At 40.2% G+C, this 24064-nt stretch overlaps 2 protein-coding genes across 4 annotated transcripts in view; one reads left to right on the top strand and one right to left on the bottom strand.

The window, feature by feature from the left end:
• The window catches only part of LOC129861470 (zinc finger and BTB domain-containing protein 46-like), a 99735-nt gene extending 90844 nt beyond the window's left edge, over window positions 1–8891 (top strand). The window contains exon 5 of one of the 2 annotated variants that reach the window (XM_055932847.1): window positions 939–8891. In XM_055932847.1, coding sequence (XP_055788822.1) covers window positions 939–1373 — 435 coding nt within the window. In that variant the 3' untranslated portion in view covers window positions 1374–8891. Of the gene's footprint in view, window positions 1–164; window positions 478–938 lie in introns of those variants that run through there. The other variant, XM_055932849.1, reaches the window with a different exon arrangement.
• A 332-nt stretch (window positions 8892–9223) lies between these two features.
• Window positions 9224–24064, bottom strand: part of LOC129861476 (zinc finger protein 704-like) — a 165102-nt gene continuing 150261 nt past the window's right edge. The window contains exons 6-9 of one of the 2 annotated variants that reach the window (XM_055932857.1): window positions 22895–23180; window positions 15703–15825; window positions 14782–14909; window positions 9224–14669 (exon numbers count right to left, since the gene is read on the bottom strand). In XM_055932857.1, the coding sequence (XP_055788832.1) occupies window positions 14558–14669; window positions 14782–14909; window positions 15703–15825; window positions 22895–23180 (649 nt within the window). In that variant the 3' untranslated portion in view covers window positions 9224–14557. The remainder of the gene's footprint in view (window positions 14670–14781; window positions 14910–15702; window positions 15826–22894; window positions 23181–24064) is intronic. The other variant, XM_055932858.1, reaches the window with a different exon arrangement.

Genomic DNA, 24064 nt, shown 5'->3' with positions numbered 1-24064 from the left:
ATATTTTTCATAATTAATTAACATGATTTCAAAAAACGCGCCCAAAATCCGATGTTACTACGTCAAACAGTTTTATATTTTAGTTTTATATAAAGTATAATATTGGGTTGCAAACTCAAAATGTAATACATTAGATAAGAGGTATGTGTGTATCTCTCCTCCAGGTCCACAGTAAAGATAAGAAGTATGTGTGTATCTCTCCCCCAGGTTCACAGTAAAGATAAGAGGTATGTGTGTATCTCTCCTCCAGGTCCACAGTAAAGATAAGAGGTATGTGTGTATCTCTCCTCCAGGTCCACAGTAAAGATAAGAGGTATGTGTGTATCTCTCCTCCAGGTCCACAGTAAAGATAAGAGGTATGTGTGTATCTCTCCTCCAGGTCCACAGTAAAGATAAGAGGTATGTGTGTATCTCTCCTCCAGGTCCACAGTAAAGATAAGAAGTATGTGTGTATCTCTCCTCCAGGTCCACAGTAAAGATAAGAAGTATGTGTGTATCTCTCCTCCAGGTCCACAGTAAAGATAAGAAGTATGTGTGTATCTCTCCTCCAGGTCCACAGTAAAGATAAGAAGTATGTGTGTATCTCTCCTCCAGGTCCACAGTAAAGATAAGAAGTATGTGTGTATCTCTCCTCCAGGTCCACAGTAAAGATAAGAGGTATGTGTGTTTCTCTCCTCCAGGTCCACAGTAAAGATAAGAGGTATGTGTGTATCTCTCCTCCAGGTACACAGTAAAGATAAGAGGTATGTGTGTATCTCTCCTCCAGGTCCACAGTAAAGATAAGAGGTATGTGTGTATCTCTCCTCCAGGTCCACAGTAAAGATAAGAGGTATGTGTGTATCTCTCCTCCAGGTCCACAGTAAAGATAAGAGGTATGTGTGTATCTCTCCTCCAGGTCCACAGTAAAGATAAGAGGTATGTGTGTATCTTTCCTCCAGGTCCACAGTAAAGATAAGAAGTATGTGTGTAAGGTCTGCAGCCGGGTCTTCATGTCGGCAGCCAGCGTTGGAATCAAACATGGCTCCCGTCGCCATGGTGTCTGTGTTGACTGTTCTGGACGGGGCGTGGACCACAACCGGGAAGCAGGCGGAGACATGTCGCCCGAAGATGAGCAGTATCCCAGCGACCACCGTTTCCACAACGACCAGGTGGAGTGCGAAGGCGACGGAGAGGCGGAGGAAGAGATGATGACGGAAGGGGATGGAGAGATGATGGGAGAGGGGGATGAGGAGGGAGGAAAGTGGAAGGATGACTCAGGGATGATGACGGAGGGAGACGGAGCCATGGATAATGACAAGGAGGAGAGCAACTCCTCTGCACCAGAGGGGGAGCAGCACAATGGGAGCGAGAAGGATTTCAGCTGGATCTCTTAGGATCCTATGGGATCATTTAGGATCTATTGTGGATCTTAGGCAGACACAGCTCTCTTTACCCATGTGTACATGGGCCTTCCTCTGAGTGGGATATGTGGGCGATACGCGACAATGATCTAAACCCTTGACAGATGCCATACACACACACACCGCACATACACACACAAGCTGAGCCCTGTGCTGATGATAGGACTGCCATGGTGGAAAGAGAACAATTGAGAGAAAAAAAGTATGTTTTGTTAATTTGTTTATTTCTGATGAGGACCCTATCAGAGTCTGTCCATTGGTTTAGATGTTCACCTCCATCGCACTGGGACCAATGAGGACTCATTCAACATCTTAGCTGATTTTGAACCATGACTTTTTGTGGTCACAGTTGCCATGGATACGACGGATCGTTAACAGTTTGGGAAAACACCAAGGTGGTGTCTTGTTACCATGCAGTCCTATTTGGGGACAGTCTCTACTCATTATGGGGACAGTCTCTACACCTGGGGACAGTCTCTAGTCATTATGGGGATAGCCTCTACATCTGGGGACGGTCTTTACATCTGGGGACAGTCTCTACTCATTATGGGGACAGTGTCTACACCTGGGGACAGTCTCTACATCTGGGGACAGTCTCTACTCATTATGGGGACAATGTCTACACCTAGGGACAGTCTCTATTAATTTTGGGGACAGTCTGTATTTATTTGGGGGACAGGCTCTAGACATTTTGCGGACAGTCTATTTAGTCGGGGGACAGTCTTTATTTATTTGGGGGACAGTCTTTATTCATTTGGGGGACAGTATTCATTCATTTGGGGGCCAGTCTCAATTAATTTGGGGGATAGTCTTTATTCATTTGGGGGACAGTCTTTATTCATTTGGGGGACAGTCGTTATTCATTTTGGACAGTCTCTATTAATTTGGGAACAGTCTTTATTCATTTGGGGGACAGTATTCATTCTTTTGGGGGACAATATTAATTTGGGGGACAGTATTCATTTGAGGACAGTCTATTAATTTGTGGGAAAGTCTCTATTTATTTGGGGGACATTCTCTATTCATTTGGGGACAGTCTCTATTCATTTGGGGACAGTCTCTATTCATTTGAGGACCGTTTCTATTCATTTGAGGACAGTCTCTATTCATTTGGGGACCGTTTCTATTCATTTGAGGACAGTCTCTATTCATTTGGGGACAGTCTCTATTCATTTGGGGACCGTTTCTATTCATTTGAGGACAGTCTCTATTCATTTGGGGACAGTCTCTATTCATTTGGGGACCGTTTCTATTCATGTGAGGACAGTCTCTATTCATTTGGGGACAGTCTCTATTCATTTGGGGACCATGTCTATTCATTTGAGGACAGTCTCTATTCATTTGGGGACAGTCTCTATTTATTTGGGGGACATTCTCTATTCATTTGAGGACAGTCTCTATTCATTTGGGGACAGTTTCTATTCATTTGAGGACAGTCACGATTCATGTTTGAGACAGTCTTTTATCTATTGTAAAGTTGCACCCGTCAGGCAGCGGTTGGCCCATTGTCTCCTGCAGAGTGAAACTGCCACAGACTTGCACTTTAACGTCGACTAGACTCCTGTCAATGCTCACAACCCGTGGTTTACATTTTCAATCTGATTTTACCTACACAACTCGGTGACCGCACCTACCTTTAAGGATATACTGTATGTCCTCATGACTGTTATGATATATAAATATATGGATATTATAATACTTGTGCAAAGTTTGCTGATTATAATAGCCTATGCCCAGTGGAGGCTGGTGGGAGGAGCTATAGGAGGACGGGCTCATTGTAATGGCTGGAATGGAATAAATGGAACGGAATCAAACATGTGGTTTCCATGTCTGTGATGTGTTTGATACCGTTCCATTTATTCCATTCCAGCCATTACAATGAGCCCGTCCTCCTATAGCTCCTCCCACCAGCCTTCACTGCCTATGCCTTTCAATTGGTTCTTTCGCTACTTAAGTTTACCATGTGTTTCTGTTGAGCTGTGATGAGAATTATGAAAGGTTGAGCAAATGTACATACAAACAAGCCACAAGAATTAGTATATTGAGCAAGAGAGGGAGTTGGAGAGAGACTTATGAGAGAGAAAGTTTGAGAGAGACAGAGAAGAAGAGTGTGAGAGTGAACACTATGCAGGGACATAACCAATCAAGCCAGATGTCAGTGTTCTGAATTCTCTACTTTCAGAGAGAGGACACAGATCGAGAGGTAACCTAGCGGTTAAGAGCATTGGGACTGTAACCGAAAGGTTGCTGGTTTGAATCCCTCCTGAGCCGACTGGGTGAAAAATCTGTCGATGTGCCCTTAAGCAAGGCACTTAATTCTAATTGCTCCTGTAAGTCGCTCTGGATAACAGCATCTGCATAATGACATAAATGTAAACCTTTACTTCAGATATTTCCTCTCAGAATGAGCGAGAGAGACATATTACATACACAATGATGATGGGTCACGACTCATGCCAACACAAGCACACTATGGAGCTATTCTACGTGGACATTTCATCTCTTTTTTCTTACCTTGAATCTCAAGTTGTATCTATGGACAGCGGTCGTGTTTAGAAGCAGACTTTCTTCAAAACCTTTGTTGTTTTATTATAATTTTTTATATTTCACTATAAATACAGAATATGCACACTTTTACATCTTAGTGTACCTTAATGAATGGTTCATCTTTCTTTTTGGTGATAATGTTCATTTCAGTTTGTAAAATAAGCCAGGCTTCGGCTTAAGATGCCACCCAGAGAGTGGCCTGTTCTGGTGAGTGCTTTTATGACGCTTTGTTCCGTTTCAAAAAGTTCTTTATTAACACACATTTGTGGAATTATTGTACTACTGTATAAAGACATTCTCTCAGCTCCGTCTAACGCCTTCTGTAGTCACAGCGTGTGTGGATGTGTGGATGTGTGGATGTGGACGTGTGTGTTCGTGTGTGTGTGCAAGCGTGTGAGATGTATATTGATTTTCTTAAGATTATGTTCATGTTTATTATGATGATCACAACTATGATATGATGTTATTATGATGATGATCACAACTATGATATGATGTTATTATTATGATCACAACTATGATATGATATTATTATTATGATCACAACTATGATATGATGTTATTATTATGATCACAACTATGATATGATGTTATTATTATGATCACAACTATGATATGATATTATTATTATGATCACAACTATGATATGATGTTATTATTATGATCACAACTATGATATGATGTTATTATTATGATCACAACTATGATATGATATTATTATTATGATCACAACTATGATATGATGTTATTATTATGATGATCACAACTATGACATGATGTTATTATTATGATCACAACTATGATATGATATTATTATTATGATCACAACTATGATATGATGTTATTATTATGATCACAACTATGATATGATGTTATTATGATGATGATCACAACTATGATATGATGTTATTATGATGATGATCACAACTATGATATGATGTTATTATTATGATCACAACTATGATATGATATTATTATTATGATCAGAACTATGATATGATGTTATTATTATGATGATTACAACTATGATATGATATTATTATTATGATCAGAACTATGATATGATATTATTATTATGATCAGAACTATGATATGATGTTATTATTATGATGATCACAACTATGATATGATGTTATTATTATGATGATCACAACTATGATATGATGTTATTATTATGATGATCACAACTATGATATAATATTATTATTATTATTATGATGATCACAACTATGATCTGATATTATTATGATGATCACAACTATGATATGATATTATTTTGATGATGATCACAACTATGATATAATATTATTATTATTATTATGATGATCACAACTATGATATGATATTATTATTATTATGATCAGAACTATGATATGATGTTATTATTATGATGATCACAACTATGATATGATGTTATTATTATGATGATCACAACTATGATATGATATTATTATGATGATGATCACAACTATGATATGATGTTATTATTATGATGATCACAACTATGATATGATATTATTATTATGATCACAACTATGATGTGATATTATTATTATGATGATCACAACTATGATATGATATTATTATTATGATGATCACAACTATGATATGATATTATTATTATGATGATCACAACTATGATATGATATTATTATTATGATGATCACAACTATGATATGATATTATTATTATGATGATCACAACTATGATATGATATTATTATTATGATGATCACAACTATGATATGATATTATTATTATGATGATCACAACTATGATGTGATATTATTATTATGATGATCACAACTATGATATGATATTATTATTATGATGATCACAACTATGATATGATGTTATTATTATGATGATCACAACTATGATATGATATTATTATTATGATGATCACAACTATGATATGATGTTATTATTATCATTATTAAGTTCTGGATGCTAAGCTTTATTGTGTGTTTCTTTTTTATATTTAATATCTTGTACTAGACGAAAAGCTTGTGGACAGCAAGCTATAAGGTGTTTCTTAACAGTTCTATCATGCCAGTCTCTTTTTTTCTGTTGTATTTGGTTTTTACAGAGAAAGAAGAAATAATCAAAGGCGCTAATTTATTCTTAGGGCTCTGTTCAATCAGATCCGTGGCATCCGCATTGCGGTTGCTTTGTCGGTATCAGAGGTGGAACGGCTCTAGAGTTGTCAAATCTACAAGCAGCTCCCGGCATTATACCTGAAGCGACATTGCCATTGGCCATTGGCTGCACGGAGTCACATTAAGAGAAATATCATGCAGCCTTGTTTACAAATTCAAACACTGGAAGGTGATATGTAATCTACACCTCCATTAGGGTGACATAAACTCTCTTTATTTGCTTTAAGGATTTTCATTTTTAGTGTCATTATTTCTATATAGACTACACCTTCATTCTGAACTTGAAATGCGAGTGGGACAGGTGTGGATTCATGAGAAGGATCCAAGGCAGCTGCTCACCGATTTGACAGCTCCAACGCAGTTCCACCGCCAAAACATCAGCTATGCGGGTGTTGGCTATCACCTGGTAATGCTAATCTGACTGAATCTAGGCCTTAGATATGGATTGGACTTATGTATGGTATGGCACAAGAATCTATATTACTAACATACACTAATTAATTAACATCATACCAAAAATAACCTAATGTGTTGTATCAAGTGCTTTTGTTTCAACGGTGCGTGTGCAGATGTAGGTGCACATATTTCAATTTATTGTGGTCTAATAATTGTGTTGTAGTTTGGATGTTGTTGTTTTTTGAAATCATGTTTTTTTTTTTTTACAGTTTTCAAAGTGCACATGTTGTGTGTATATATACGGTATCATTGTATATGAAGGGCCTTGTGACTTGCTAGGCTAGACCTGCTGAAGATCGCATCTTTAACCCCTCTTTTCTTTATTGTTCGAGTTGCCCTGGTTTCCAAAGTTGTGTTCTACTGTATATCCTAAATATAGGCCCAATTCCAAATCTACCCCTGGCCCGGACCCCTATGCACTTTTTGTAGGTCTGAAATGATTAGGTAGGGGTAAATAATATAAGGCAAATGTCAACCTGGCCTAACAGAGGGCAATATTCTTCCAGACCTACAAGACATGTTTTGGGGTAGGGTGCCTAAACGGCAAGTTGGTATTTATTGTCATTAATCTTGCCTTGGAGGCAGCTGCAGGATGGTCACTAGCTGGCACAGCCACAAAGTCAGAAAATCTGAACTTAAACCTAACATTAACCCTAATCTTAACCACACTGCTAATCATAATGCCTAACCCTAACTTTAAATTAAGACCAAAAAGCTAGTTTTTGTCTTAATTCATTTTTACGATACAGCCAATTTTGACTTTGCAGCTGGCCTATCTAGCGGAAATCACTCATGTCTGCCTCCAGGGCAAGATTCATTACAATAAACATCAACCTGCACCTGAATGCTATGGGGGAAAGGGACAAAGTGGGCCACAGTGGTGCCTCTGGGAATTATAGTTGTGTAGCCACAGTTGGTTGCAAACATTACCATCTGCCACACTTCCATTCCCATCAGTCCCAGTGCTAAACACTGTATCTACGGAACAACCCTCGGGTGTGTGTTTAATTTCACTGATTCCTGATGCCTTCCTCATGTGTGGTGGCAAGCTTTATTTAAGTAGTATTATTTATTGTCTATTAGCAATTTCTAATCACTTGAAGGTTTCAGAAAGAAAATGAATGATGTTGTGTGGATATTTTGAATGTTAATGGCTGAATATGTAGGGATTGTGAAGAGCTGCCGTGTATTTGGAAGGAATAGCAGGGCTATTTCTCTGACATCCATCCAGTGCTTTTCCACTCCAGAATCCTGTGACCACTGAGATGTTTTTACCCACTTCCTTATCGTTATCATCACCTGTCTGCCTGCCTGCCGGCATGTCTTCTTATTCCTTGTCTTGGGTTGTAATTCAGGAAACATTTGCCATCCAATCCCCTCAACAATGTGCCTCGATACATTTTAGATGTGGGTGTGTTTCAAGAGATAGGGACATACAGAAATCTGATGGATAGAGATTTTTAAAATATATTTTATCTAAATCACAGGTGCAAAAAGTTGAGAAAATCCTGTTTTTCTGAGAGACAAATCAGCTGTTTGTTTTTGAGGACCTATGTGACTGTGTTACAGTATACGGTATATTCTGTTCCTGTGTTTATTAGCCCATTGTGCCCTGATTCCATGGTCTTAACTGCACGCCTTTGTTCATTTGTCATACCAAAGCTCTGTCTCTGGCGTCTGCACAAAACTGGTTTATTTCACATGCAAAACGGTTTGCTTTTCAGCAGATAAATATTTGTATTCTGCTCTTAGATGCGTACAAAATTGCAATCCTTATTTAGCCTGTATAGCTTGATTCACATGTGCAAATCACAAAGCCATAGATATGGTTATATCTAGATTTGACTATATTTCAAAATTCTTATTTTAGATTCTGTTCTTTACTAAGAGTGATGTGTGTATACCTTCATATATATATACATTTATATTGTTATTATATATATTATTTATTTTCTCTCACATTTGGCAAGGTGTCTTTCGTTTGTAAAGTGAGAAACTTGAAACTTGACAGTTGTTTGTTGGGAATATTGTTCAATATGATACTGACTTTATATCGATTATCATAAACCTGTGTTTGTAACAAAGATGTGTTGAATAATCAAACCCCTTGATCTGTTTGGGAGGATTAAAGTGAGCAGGTCTTCTGTATATGATAGTACTGATCACTTGAGCTTTTTTGTAGCCAAACATGAACTTCCCTACCGTCCTGTTGTGAGGGCTAGCCTAAAGGGCTAACCCAGGCCTCTTTCTAACTTCATGTTTAGTGGAATTAGCTTGACTATTATTTGCAAAACCAATCAGTCTCAATAAATTTTGAAATTGCTGCTGAATTTTTTTAAATGTGTGCGTTGTAAATGTTGGGTTCTTGTCAACCTCCACTGTGTGGGTTCTACCTCAAAGCTGTAATACCCCTGTTCTCCACAAGAGGGCAGTCGGCTTTACAACTATGAAGGTGTAGGGTGAAGTTGCCCCTATATACTGATCTTGGCTCAGTTTAGAAATTTCCCCACTGATGGTCAAGTTTAGAATTGGGGGAGGGGAAGCTGATCATAGATCTTTACCTAGTGGAAACTTGTGACACACACACACAGACACGCACAGAGACACACACACAGACACACAGACACACACAGAGAAGAGAGAGAAAGCATGAGAATACATGTTCCAATCCATTCGCATTTATTTTCTCTCTATCACATTTACATCACATCATCATCATGACATCAAGTCACCCATCCACTCGAGCACATGTCAGACAGACATGAGCAATAACACACTTCTGCACCAGACATAATGAGAGAACATCAATCAATCAATCAATCAATATGAACAAGATAATAAAGCAACCAAAAGAAAGTATGTTTCCCTCCCACCAACCATAATGCTCTGACACAGCACAGCAAGAAAAAAAACAGTCAGATAGTTACAAAAAGAAAAAAAACAGATAGAGGTGAAGCAGTGACAGAAAGACAAACAGATCAAATTGGTGTGTTGTTTAAGAGCACGATAGAAGAAAAAGCACAGAGTTGAGTGGAACTACCATGGTGATGACGATTTACTACATTTGATTTGAATGGAGATCCATTGGCTTTGCTGCTGCTGAGCTGCTGGGCTGGACTCATCAACATGGACATTCAACGAGCAAACAAAGGATAGAATGATGTAACATTAGGAAATAAAGGTTTTCTTTCTGCACATTTCAAGGGCTCGGTTAGCTTAATATACTGGGTATTGACTTTAGGGGGGACTACAATCAATTCTGATAGTTTAAAAGAGAGAGACAGGGAAAAAAAATCAAAAATAGAGAAAAATAGATTGGGAAATATATGGAGGAAGAGAGTCAGTCACTGAAGTTGTGAGAGGGAAGGTACAGGTACAATTTGGTGGCAGGTAGCTTAGCGGTTAAGAGTGTTGGGCCAATAACTGAAAGGTTGCGAGTTTGAATCCCCGAGCCGCCTAGGTGATTTGTCTCGAACAAAAGACAATGACAACATGTATTCTGATAAATACTTATTTGGCAGGGAGACAGAAAAAGTAGGTAGCACATTTTCTGAAACGCCTGTGTACAATAGATTATGACTGCATTCATAGCACAGTCGATCACTCCATAGTGTATAATAAGACTCGCCATAAGCATTCACAACAGCTCACGGTTCCTATACACTGGGTACAGATGTCCTTTCAACGTCTAGTTTTGATTTACATTTGGCTGAGTTGTCAACTAACGTGAATTCAACGTGAAATCAACAAAACATTTCACCATGTTATTGGATCTAGTTTAAAAGTTGGGTGAAAAAAATTACGAAATTCCCTTACATTTTACAAATCCAATCAGTTTCCCACGTTGATTCAAAAGTCATCACATTGAATGTTTTTGTTGAAATGACGTGGAAACAACGTTGATTCAAGCAGTGTTTTTCCAGTGGGTTCTGACCACTTTACCAAATGCATAACACCTTTATAAACACATTCAATATGTGCATTAAAGTAGTGCAGTATATGGCCTGCTATAAGCATTCATAACAGTTCATGACTCCTCATAACAGCCTAAATAAAGGCCTACATGACATTAAATGCATTCATAATAGATCACACCAGGTGGCTCACAGAAAGGTCACCAAAAGGTCAAGTTAGTTTTTGTTAGAATTAAAGCGTCTCATTGCACAATGTAAGAAGGTTAAGGGCAATTCCACGATAACAGAATTATGCTGAGACTAAGATTTTTCACTTTAAAATGTATGTCAAACAAAACCAATGATTGCAAAGTTAAACAAACCGTATAACTCTATGCACAAGGACTACTTTGAACAATTTCCACTGAATATTTTACAAAAACACATTTACTTGAAGAACAGTGCAGATGTAAAGTTTGTCAACAGAATGACAGTTTGTGCTGTTTGCGCCGTCATTCTGTCAGAGGACTAACAGTGTTCTAGCAACAGTAGAAACTAGCCAGCATTACAACAAGAAAGAAAAATACAAGCTCATCTTTTTGTAGGTTTTACATTCATCTACGTTTTTTCGCCACTTTTCCCCTGAACTGCAATATATGTGTATGTTATATTCACTACAGCTTCTCAAATACGCACACCAAGAATCTGAGCAATTCTACCTTACAAAGTTTAATTTTTGTTTAACAGACAAACAACAATATATGAAAAAAGTTTCAGGGTTGTCTTTACGTTGCATATGTACAGGGAAGCCCTGAAACTACAAATCCATCTCAAATAATCGTCACTGCTTGTCCCACTCTTTCTCCACCTGTCACAAAGTCCCAGTTCCCCAAACACACCCAATCAGCCCTCTCTCTACCATCCAAAACCTCAGGTCTCCTAAAAACAGCCATAGGGATGGCAGTTATCACTCAAACCCACCTGACCCTACCCTATTCCATACCAGGTCAACTTACTGTGGGTGAGACTTCCTTAGATTCATCCAGTTTGTCAATGTAGGTAGTAGCAAGTGGATAAAGACTGTTCCCCTTCATTAGCACTGGCCAATGACCCATAAAACCACTTTAGTGCAATTAAATACCAGAGGCGGGTTTTGTGGCAGGCATAGGGGTGTGAATGAGATTGAGAATGACAAAGTAGATTGATCTGAAAAGTAGTCAAACGTATGAATGGCCAATCTGCTGCCAGTAGGACCAAACACAAGATTGATGTTTCGATTGGTGGAGAAGAGTCAGGTCCGGTAAGAAAACCTATTCTCTGTACACTAGCTCATCTCAATAAAGTGTGAAAGAGGCAAGCGCCTTTTAGGCAAAGGAAGACTAACCAAAGTGTTTGTGAAAGCGGTGTATGAGTATGTTACGTGAGGAAAGCCCATAGTGTTGAAACACCATGACTTATCTGTTCTTAAGAAGATAACAAGCAACCATCGACTAATTGAGGGCTACCTCTGGACCAGTGTTTCCCCATATATTACCAAGTTAAGGCAGACCATCTGAGATGTGACTTCAGGGGTCTTCTGGTGCACCACCACAATAGAAAAGTCTAGGGGAAACCCTGAAGCACAAAGTACCGCTGTACTATGCAGTACCAAACGATTCCAGGCAATATTGTTGGCACCATGGGGCTGAGTACACCACACAGACAGAACTAAACATACCAGTTCAAAAAGTTCTTATGGGGGGACCCAAGAGGTGTCGAAGCCCCATCCCTGAAACCCCATTTTGACACCAAGGCAGTGACGATCCAAAATAAAACAACCTCAAATTTCATTTCACTTCAAAATCTGTGTGTATAAAATCCATGTATAAAAGCAAGTCTTTGTGCAGTGCAAGTTAGTGCAATTTATTTAGGTAAATCCTTTTTCCTCATAATGTTCTTTTCAATGGCACTTAGTGAAGTTTCTGACCATTAAATACTGGGCTACTCTCCAGTCTGACCAGTGAGCTACTTACTGTAAGAACCAGCTTCTCTCAAACACTACTGGACATAATGTCTGACGGACAGGGTTACCAGCCAATGAGCAGGACCATATCTGTTGGTAATGGTTATCAAGGAAAAGACTGACAGGGCATGCTAAAATTAATCCAGTGGGTTTGATTGTTTGTTTGTTGTCCCCAAATAACAACAAATGACAGTCATTCCCAGCTGTCTTAGAATGGCCTTCTACTAATGTCACATCAATTAGAATATGTGACTGCCATCAGCTGAGAACGGAGATGTCACTATGACAACAAATTTGTCACATGGCCAAAGAACGGAAAGTCATAGATTGTGGCCATTGTCATAGAATAGGTTGAAGGTAACCTAAGGAAAGAGGATAAGTAGCACCATGCATGTGTGTGTCCTGCTGTTGTAACTTGTGGCATGGCTAGTAGTCAGTATTGGGAGAGAGAGAGAGAGAGAGAGAGAGAGAGAGAGAGAGAGAGAGAGAGAGAGAGAGAGAGAGAGAGAGAGAGAGAGAGAGAGAGAGAGAGTGTTGGGAGCAGAGAGAGAGAGAGAGAGAGAGAGAGAGAGAGAGAGAGAGAGAGAGAGAGAGAGAGAGAGAGAGAGAGAGAGAGAGAGGCAGCAGAAACTACATTCAAAGAGCTGGCAAATTTTTTTTTAAAGTAGCTAAAGTTTAAAAAATTATCTGTGTAAAAATATCCATATATCCATATAATTGTGGAATCAGGAATCCAGGTACAATTCATGGGACACAAATAATCCCTCTGAGAAAAACACTTAGATTTCAACACCCTTAGATACCAGTTAAGAGCAGTAACTGGGAGTCAGGTTTAAGTAGGACTAGGTATAGTACTCACAGAGAACTAGAATGACATTATATTTCTATGAACGTACACAGAAAATGGATTTTAGAACACTGAGTAGCTAGTAATACTACAGGAGGGTTTGATGTTATTATTGATAACTGTAATCAACAATAGAGGTGATTAATCAAAGCAAGACCAGACTGTCCAAACCCTGGTGATTGCACTTTGCAACTACTACAATAGTTGCCTTGGGAACTAATCACTGAAAATAAACTGTTAAATGTGAGAAATGAGAGTGAACAGTGTGGTTACAAAGTTTACATGTGGTCTGTTGAAAGATGTGTTGTTTCTGAAAGCTGCATATCTGTGTAGAGGTCTAGGAAGAGAAACTATAATCGGTGCATGTACGCTGAACAATCTGAAGGATCAAAGTGTGACATTTGGTGCCAGAAGATGGAATAAGCAACAGATGCAGGAAGCTTATGGTGTGTAGCTATGCATTATTTACTTCCCAAACAAAGAGATTGGAATTTTTGAGTTCAATTCCCATAAGAGCATGTGATGTGTTATACGAATAACAAGCATCCGTCTTAATAAAAGCGACATCTCAATTCTGAGTGAATTTAGAGAGATTCTGTGTCTGTTTTCCTTTGGCCGACATACTGTCCGTTTCAAAAGAGTGACCGCTGAAATTTGAAACGTGACCATTGAAATCTCTTGTCAGCATCTTTCATTGCACCTCCGTTGAAACGATCCATTCAAATATACGCCACAAAGTGAATCTGGTTTTAGTTCTAAAACGTCAACAGAGGTGCATTGAAAGATGCTGACAAGAGAGTGGTTTCAGGATCTTATAGACTCAAACACAGTAGCTTCTTCGGACCAGCAAAGAACATGTTGAAAGTACACAATACCAAAAAGCTTATCTGAAATCTTCAACCACTGCCCTACAGTGAAGGCATGCAAAATTAGAAAGTACAAAACAAAACTGTCATTCTGAATCACGTTTTGAATAATCATTTTTTGGATTACCTATGCTTCCAAAGCCATATACTTTTACACAATTATTATATATTTTTTTCCTTTTTCATCCATTTGTTTTTGTGTTTCGTGTGTTTAGCTGTCTGTCTGAGGATTAAGAGAAGCAAGCAGAGAGACCCCTGCTGGTCAGGAGGAAGCAGTGCGTGCTCTAAGCAGCTTCATCAGGGAGAACACCCACATCTCCCCAGTGGAAGACTCCACCTCAGTGAAGCTCTGGCAGAGGAAGAGTCCATCCCAGTGATGTAGTGGGGTTCAATCATTGAATCGCTGACAGGCTTTTTTCCAACGGCAGGCTGTGCACCACATGTCCCTCTTCTCCATGCCGTACACCTTCCGGCACTTTTTTGCCTCTCCGCGGGGTTTCCTTGGCAATCAAAGATATGACACACAGTTAGACTTTACACTACACTTCCTTGAAGTTGACAAATACACTCACAAAGGAATGGTCCACACACACACACATACACTCTGAGTACCTGGTTCCTGGTCCTGATTTGGGCAGGGGGGCTGTAGAGGGGGGTGTCTTGCTGATGGTAGTGTGTGTGTGAAGGGCAGGCTGTCTCTTCTCCCCGAAGCTCACCGTGCGGGTGTGAGTCAAAGGGTCCTGTAGGGGCAAGCACAGGTCAAAGGGCATTCTACCAATCAATCATAGCATAGCAGCAATCATTACGGCTTTCACCTAGTGCCCTGAGATTTTCCTGACCAGAAAAAATCTGGAGGACCTGATCCTAGTTCAGCCCTGAAGACAACAAGTCTAGATATAAAACAACAAGAGGGACTGATCCTAGTTCAGCCCTAAAGACAACATGTCTAGATAGAAGATAAGAGGACCTGATCCTAGTTCAGCCCTGAAGACAACAAGTCTAGATAGACGACAACAAGAGGGACTGATCCTAGTTCAGCCCTAAAGACAACATGTCTAGATAGAAGACAAGAGGACCTGATCCTAGTTCAGCCCTGAAGACAACATGTCTAGATAGAAGACAAGAGGACCTGATCCTAGTTCAGCCCTGAAGACAACATGTCTAGATAGAAGACAAGAGGACCTGATCCTAGTTCAGCCCTGAAGACAACATGTCTAGATAGAAGACAACCCTCCAGGGCTATGAGGTAGAGGCAGACAGATGTAGAGGAAAGGAGGAGAAAACAGTTAGCCTGGCAGGAGTGGTGAAGAGAGAAAAGAAAAAAACATTGGGTCTGGGGGAGCAAGGGAGTGGGAGTAGAGAGGTGAGAGATGGGGGAGAGAGATGGGGTGGAGCGAAGAGGGAGATGAGAGGGTGAGAAATATGACAGGTGGAAGAGCAACATAGTGAGAAAGGTAGAAGAGATGTGGGGAGTGATAAAACAGAGAGAGAACATGAGGATAAAGAGAGAAGGAGAGAAAGCAGCCTGCTCACCGGTAAGCCTTTAAAAATGACAGGAGATGACTGCCAGGACACACTGATCCCATCCCCATTCCCAATCCCATCATTCCCACCAACCTGCTCCGAACACACAGGAATACTCACAGGAGCAGTGGCCTGGAAAACATAGTACCACAACACAGTGAGAGACAGAGAGAGGAGGAGAGAGAGAGAGAAAGAGAGAGAAAGAGAGAGAGAGAGAGAGAGAGAGAGAGAGAGAGAGAGAGAGAGAGAGAGAGAGAGAGAGAGAGAGAGAGAAAGAGAGCGAGAGAGAGAGAGAGAGAGAGAGAAAGAGCGAGAGCGAGAAAGAGCGAGCGAGAGCGAGAGAGAGAGAGAGAGAGAGAGCGAGAGAGAGAGAGAGAGAGAGAGAGAGAGAGGGGAGATAGAAAAAGGTGGGGGAAAGAGAAGTAGGTTAGAGAAGGGGTGAATGAGTGGAGGTATAGGGAGGTTGATCGACAAAGAATGATCCAGAAAGAAAAGGGAGATAGATACTACACAGAGAGAAGATGGAGTAAAAGAGAAGAGACTAACTCCTCTAAAGAAATCTATTCATCTGGCGTGCAGCATTAAGCCTGTGTACAGCTCAGTTTCATGGACATTAATGACACAGAAACAGACCAGGGGAACCAAAACATTATCGTCAGGAAGTCGATGACAGCTACATATCAGTCTCAGAGATGGACAGTATTTCTGTTACATTTATTTTAAATATGTATTTCATATACTTCTGAGTATTTTGTCATTTGTATTATACTGGGCTAAACTACAGTCGTGGCCAAAAGTTGTGAGAATGACACAAATATTAATTTCCACAAAGTTTGCTGCTTCAGTGTCTTTAGATATTTTTGTCAGATGATACTATGGAATAGAGAAGTATAATTACAAGCATTTCATAAGTGTCAAAGGCTTTTATTGACAATTACAAACCACTTAGTTATCACTTTTGCCTTATGGAAAGGTGCTCCATCATGCTGGAAAAGGCATTGTTCGTCATCAAACTGTTCCTGGATGGTTGGGAGAAGTTGCTCTCGGAGGATGTGTTGAGATCATTCTTTATTCATGGCTGTGTTCTTAGGGAAAATTGTGAGTGAGCCCACTCTCTTGGCTGAGAAGCAACCCCACACATGAATGGTCTCAGGATGCTTTACTGTTGGCATGACACAGGACTGATGGTAGCGCTCACCTTGTCTTCTCCGGACAAGCTTTTTTCCGGATGCCCCAAACAATCGGAAAGGGGATTCATCAGAGAAAATGACTTTACCCCAGTCCTCAGCAGTCCAATCCCTGTACCTTTTGCAGAATATCAGTCTGTCCCTGATGTTTTTCCAGGAGAGAAGTGGCTTCTTTGCTGCCCTTCTTGACACCAGGCCATCCTCCAAAAGTCTTAATCTCACTGTGCGTGCAGATGCACTCATACCTGCCTGCTGCCATTCCTGAGCAAGCTCTGTACTGGTGGTGCCCTGATCCCACAGCTGAATCAACTTTAGGAGATGGTCCTGGCGCTTGCTGGACTTTCTTGGGCGCCCTGAAGCCTTCTTCACAACAATTGAACAGCTCTCCTTTAAGTTCTTGATGATCCGATAAATGGTTGATTTAAGTGCAATCTTACTGGCAGCAATATCCATGCCTGTGAAGACCTTTTTGTGCAAAGCAATGATGACGGCACATGTTTCCTTGCAGGTAACCATGGTTGACAGAGGAAGAACAATGATTCCATGCACCACCCTCCTTTTGAAGCTTCCAGTCTGTTATTCGAACTCAATCAGCATGACAGAGTGATCTCCAGCCTTGTCTTCGTCAACTCACAACTGTGTTAACGAGAGAATCACTGACATGATGTCAGCTGGTCCTTTTGTGGCAGGGCTGAAATGCAGTGGAAATGTTTTTTGGGGATTCAGTTCATTTGCATGGCAAAGAGGGACTTTGAAATTAATTGCAATTCATCTGATCACTCTTCATAACATTCTGGAGTATATGCAAATTGCCATCATACAAACTGAAGCAGCATACTTTGTGAACATTTATATTTGTGTCATTCTCAAAACTTTTGGCCACGACTGTACACTCCAATGTATTTTGAAACAAGATACTTCCTAAATCTGTAATATGTATTTTCAAAATACTAAATACCTTTCTATACCATTTTTTATATATATATATATTTGAGATACTTCAAAGTAGCCACCCTTTGCCTTGATGACAGCTTTGCACACTCCTGGCATTTTATCAACCAGCTTCATGAGGTAGTCATCTGGAATACATTTCAATTAACAGGTGTGCCTTGTTAAAAGTTAATTTGTGAAATTTCTTTCCTTCTTAAATCATTTGAGCTAATCAGTTGAGTTGTGACAGAAGATAGACATATTTGGTAAAAGACCAAGTCCTTATCATGGCAAGAAAAGCTCATAAAAGCAAAGAGAAATGACAGTCCATCATTACTTTAAGACATGAAGGTGAGTCAATACGGAAATTTAACGTTTTTTCAAGTGCAGTCGCAAAAACCATCAAGCGCTATGATGAAGAGGATGCTGCAGAGGATACGTTCATTAGAGTTACCTGCACCTCATATTGCAGCCCAAATAAATGCTTCACAGAGTTCAAGTAACAGACATCTCAACATCAACTGTTCAGAGGAGACTGTGTGAATCAGGCCTTCATGGTCGAATTGCTGCAAAGAAACCACTACTAAAGGACATTAAAAAAAAGAAGAGACTCGCTTGGGCCTAGAAACATGAGCAATGGACATTAGACCAGTGGAAATCCTTCCTTTGGTCTGAAGAGTCCAAATTTTAGATTTTTGGTTTCAACCGCCGTGTCTTTGTGACACGCAGAGTAGGTGAACGGATTATGAATGCATGTGTATTTCCCACCGTAAAGCATGGAGGAGGAGGTGTGATGGTGTGGGGGTGCTTTGCTGGTGACAATGTCTGTGATTTATTTAGAATTCAAGGCACACTTAACCAGCATGCCTACTGCAGCATTCTGCAGCGATATGCCATCCCATCTGGTTTGCACTTAGTGGGACTATCATTTGTTTTTCAACAGGACAGTGACCTAAAACACACCTCTATGCTGTATAAGGGCTATTTGACCAAGAAGGAGAGTGATTGAGCGCTGCATCAGATGGTTTGCGATGAGTTGGACCGGTAGAGTGAAGGAAAAGCAGCCATCACGTGCTCAGCATATGTGGGAACTCCTTCAAGACCGTTGGAAAAGCATTTCTCATGAAGCTGGTTGAGAAAATGCCAAGAGTGTGCAAAGCTGTCATCAAGGCAAAGGGTGGATACTTTGAAGAATTTCAAATATAAAATATATTTTGATTTGTTTAACACTTTTTTGGTTACTACATGATTCCATATGTGTTATTTCATAGTTTTGATGTTTTCACTAATATTCTACAAATAGGCAATAGTACTGTTGGTCCATCTTGAGATGCGGTAGCCATTTTACATTTCCTCAAAATAGTCAGAAATAATCTAAGGTAACTCAAGAAATCAGTCATCAATTTTGACGTTTTTGCTGCTCTTAGTCCCTAAATTTTACTTCTAACTAAGATGTTTGGTTCAATATTCATCAAGTGAAAAAATGTGCATGAAAACGATACATCTCTTGTTGATTGACAACAAACACTTTATTGAAGAATCCCTACTGTTGACCAATCACCGACAAATGGGTTTAGATTTTGGCTACTGATGAAAAAACCCTGGCTGAAGTCCAAAACGAACAGAAACTTCACAAAATTGTGTCGTAATATTTGCAAGTTGGGAAGCATGCAGATGCCTTTATAGTCAGTGCATTCAACTAAAGTAAATAAACAACAACATATCACAGTCATAGCAAGTAAAACATTTCTGTAACCGTTATTGAGAATGTTGCTGTTGTTCAGGCCGGCTACTTGCAAACGTATTTCTGTATTTTAAAATACATGTATTTTGTAGTTTCTTTTCATACATTGATCTTTATGGTATTTTGTAATTGTATGTTGTGATTTTACCCATCCCTGGACAGTCTCTGGGTTACAAAAGGGTTATTCAGCTGTCCCCATAGGAGAACCCTGCTTGGTTCCAAGTAGAACCCTCCTTGGTGCCAGGTAGAAAGGGTTCTAAACTCAGCAAAAAAAAGAAATGTCCCTTTTTCAGGACCCTGTCTTTCAAAGATAATTTGTAAAAATCCAAATAAATTCAAAGATTTTCATTTTAAATGGTTTAAACACTGTTTCTCATGCTTGTTCAATGACCCATAAACAATTAATGAACATGCACCTGTGGACCGGTCGTTAAGACACTAACAGCTTACAGACGGAAGGCAATTAAGGTCACAGATATGAAAACTTAGGACACTAAAGAGGCCTTTCTACTGACTTTCTACTGAAAAACACCAAAAGAAAGATGCCCAGGGTCCCATCTGCGTGAATGTGCCTTAGGCATGCTGTAAGGAGGCATGAGGACTGCAGATGTGGCCAGGGCAATAAATTGCAATGTCTGTACTGTGAGATGCCTAAGACAGCGCTACAGGGAGACAGGACGGACAGCTGATTGTCCTCGCAGTGGCAGACCACTTGTAACAACACCTGCACAGGATCGGTACATCCGAACATCACACCTGTGGGACAGGTACAGGATGGCAACAACAACTGCTCGAGTTACACCAGGAACCCTCAATCCCTCCATCAGTACACAGACTGTCCGCAATAGGCTGAGAGAGGCTGGACTGAGGGCTTGTAGGCCTGTTGTAAGGCAGGTCCTCACCAGGCATCACAAACCCACCATCGCTGGACCAGACAGGACTGGCAAAAAGTGCTCGTCACTGTCAAGTCGCGGTTTTGTCTCACCAGGGGTGATGGTCGGATTCGCGTTTATCGCCGAAGGAATGAGCGTTACACCGAGGCCTGTACTCTGGAGCGGGATCGATTTGGAGGTGGAGGGTCCGTCATGGTCTGGGGCGGTGTGTCACAGCATCATCAGACTGAACTTGTTGTCATTGCAGGCAATCTCAATGCTGTGCGTTACAGGGAAGACATCCTCCTCACTCATGTGGTACCCTTCCTGCAGGCTCATCCTGACATGACCCTCCAGCATGACAATGCCACCAGCCATACTGCTCGTTCTGTGCGTGATTTCCTGCAAGACAGGAATGCATGTGTTCTGCCATGGCCAGTGAAGAGCCCGGATCTCAATCCCATTGAGCACATCGGGGCCTGTTGGATCGGAGGGTGAGGGCTAGGGCCATTCTCCCCAGAAATGTCCGGGAAATTGCAGGTGCCTTGGTGGAAGAGTGGGGTAACATCTCACAGCAAGAACTGGCAAATCTGGTGCAGTCAATGAGGAGGAGATGCACTGCAGTACTTAATGCAGCTGGTGGCCACACCAGATACTTACGCTCTTGACGCTAGGGGTCAGATATTTTTATTTATTTATTTAAATAATGTTCCCAAGGTAAACAGACTATTTCTCAGGTCCAGATCGTAGAATATGATTATAATTTACAGATTAGGATAGAAAACACTCCAAAGTTTCCAAAACTGTCAATTTATTGTCTGTGCGTATAACAAAACTGATTCTGCAGGCGAAAACCTGAGAAAATCTAACCCGGACGTGATTTAAAAAAAAATATATATAATTTTACATCTGTGTTTCCTGGCCCGTCTTTCTTCCATTTAATGGGGTATCAACCAGATTCCTTTTCCAATGGCTTCCTCAGGCTGTGACCAGGCTTTAGACATAGTTCAGGCTTTTATTTTGAAAAATGAGCGAGAGTTTTCAAAAGTAGTCAGGTGTGCTCTGATTAGTTCCTGCGCGCGAGAGGGTAGCTCTCCATTTTCTTTTTCTCTCTTATTGAATAGGTTACGGTCCGGTTGAAATATTATCGATTATGTTTGTTAAAAACAACCTGAGAATTGATTATAAAAAACATTTGACAGGTTTCTACGAACATTACGGAGACTTTTTGGTATTTTCGGCGAACGGAACGAGGCTTTGGTTTTCTGAACATAACGCGCAACCCAAATGGCGTTTTTTTGTTATAAAAGTAATAATTATCTAACAAAAGGAACATTTGTTGTGTAACTGGGAGTCTCGTGAGTGCAAACATCCGAAGATTATCAAAGGTAAGTGATTCATTTCATTGCTTTTCTGACTTTCGTGACCAAGCTAACCAAGCTAATATAAGGCTAACTGTTCTAGCACTGATTGATACACTCACAAAAGCTTAGATTTCTTTCGCTGCAAAGCATATTTTCAAAATCTGACACGATAGGTGGATTAACAACAAGCTAAACTGTGTTTTGGTATATTTCACTTGTGATTGCATGATTATAAATATTTTTAGTAATATTTTTGAATCTGATACGTTTGGGAATTTTCTTCTGCCTTTCAGGACCGGAACGAGGCTGTAGTTTTCTGAACATAACGTGCAACCCAAATGGCATTTTTTGTTATAAAAGTAATATTTATCGAACAAAAATAACATTTATTGTGTAACTGGGAGTCTCGTGAGTGCAAACATCCGAAGATTATCAAAGGTAAGCGATTAACTTTATTGCTTTTCTGACTTTCGTGACCATGCTAATTTGGGTCTAGCTGTTCTAGCATTGATTGATACACTCACAAAAGCTTGGATTTATTTCTCTGTAAAGCATATTTTCAAAATCTGAAAAAAAATCTGAATAACAACAAGCTAAGCTGTGTTTTGGTATATTTCACTTGTGATTGCATGATTATAAATATTTTTTGTAATATTTTGCGTACTGCAATTCAGTGGTTGTTTAGGAAAATGATCCCGTAAAAGGGATCCGTAGCGCAGAGAAGTTAATGTTACTTTTGATTTTGAAACCCCCTTTGTTCAGGGACACATTATTCCATTTCTGTTAGTCACATGTCCGTGGAACTTGTTCAGTTTATTTCTCAGTTGTTGAATATTGTTATGTTCATATAAATATTTACACATGTTAAGTTTGCTGAAAATAAACGCAGTTGACAGTGAGAGTACGTTTATTTTTTTGCTGAGTTTACATGGAACCAAAAAGAGTTCTACCTGGAACCAAACGATTTCTACATGGAACCAAAATGGTTCTCCTACGTGGACAGCTGAAGAATCCTTTTAAGGTCTAGATAGCACCGTTTATAGCAACAGAGAGTACCATAGCCACTGGAGAATAAGGTGTATGAACGTGCATGACTGTTTTTACCTGGTATGCGTGGTCAGTGCGAATATGGCAGAGCGCGGAGGGAGCTGATTGGCTGAGCAGGGTGGGGGTGTGGCCATGTGTCCCCCTCATGGCGATGTGGGAGGGCTCAGAGCGAGGGAGACAGGCGGTGATGGAGACAGGTGGGAAAATGGGGGGAGGGCCGGAGGTGGTGGGGGAGGTGGGCGTGAGGCTGGATAAGCCCTCTGATAGGCTGTCCATGTTGACCTCGATCTCTGAGTAGTAGAAGTCCTCCTCTCCGTCGCTGTAGTCCGAGTCGCAGTTCCGCCTGCACCGCAGGAGGGTGACATACGTGAAGTAGCTTATAATGAAAGCTTATAATGCCTTATAATCACATTCATTGCCCATCATATATTCAGTCAATATACCACCTCATAATACTCTACAGCTGCATTAATAAGGTGTTATGAAAATGCTTATACGGCATTTTAATTCTTCATACCAAGCCACTACAAGCTTTATAATGAGGAGCTGAGTCTTCTCTAACCAGCAGAGGGCAGTGATACAGAGCCTCAGAGCCACTGAGATTATGGACTTGATTGGTCAAAGCCTTTAATGACTGACAGAGAGTGCAGGATAGCAACAGGAGGCTATAAAAACACACCAGCGAAACCTCCTCCTGTGTTGATATGCTTCCCTCCTCCGCCCTGCTTCCCTTTGTAAGTGGATCCTAGACTAACAAACCTAATCATATTAAGAAGTCATAACAAACAGAGCCCATGGAGAGACAGAGCTTCCAATGTAGCACATACTCCACAATACTAGCTCCTCACTGATAGTAGATATTCTGACCAAACTTCAGCTAATAGAGTGAACTGTATTATATCTGGTATTTTGTATGTTATTAGGATCCCCATTAGCTGTTGCGAAAGCAGCAGCTACTTTTCCCGTGGTCCACACAAAACATGAAACATGACATAATACAGAATATTAATAGACAACAGCTGAAGGACAGAACTACATCAATTTAGCTATGTAGCCTACATATCAATACATACACACAAACTATCTAGGTCAAATAGCAGAGAGGCGTAGTGCTGTGAGACATTGCTTTATCTGTTTTTTGAAACCAGGTTTGCTGTTTATTTGAGCAATATGAGATGGAAGGAAGTTCCATGCAATAATGGCTCTATATTATAAATATCTGCTCTC

Source organism: Salvelinus fontinalis, chromosome 8 (assembly GCF_029448725.1).
Source record: "Salvelinus fontinalis isolate EN_2023a chromosome 8, ASM2944872v1, whole genome shotgun sequence".
NCBI lineage: Eukaryota > Metazoa > Chordata > Actinopteri > Salmoniformes > Salmonidae > Salvelinus > Salvelinus fontinalis.
This window is presented reverse-complemented; position numbering and strand designations above follow the sequence as displayed.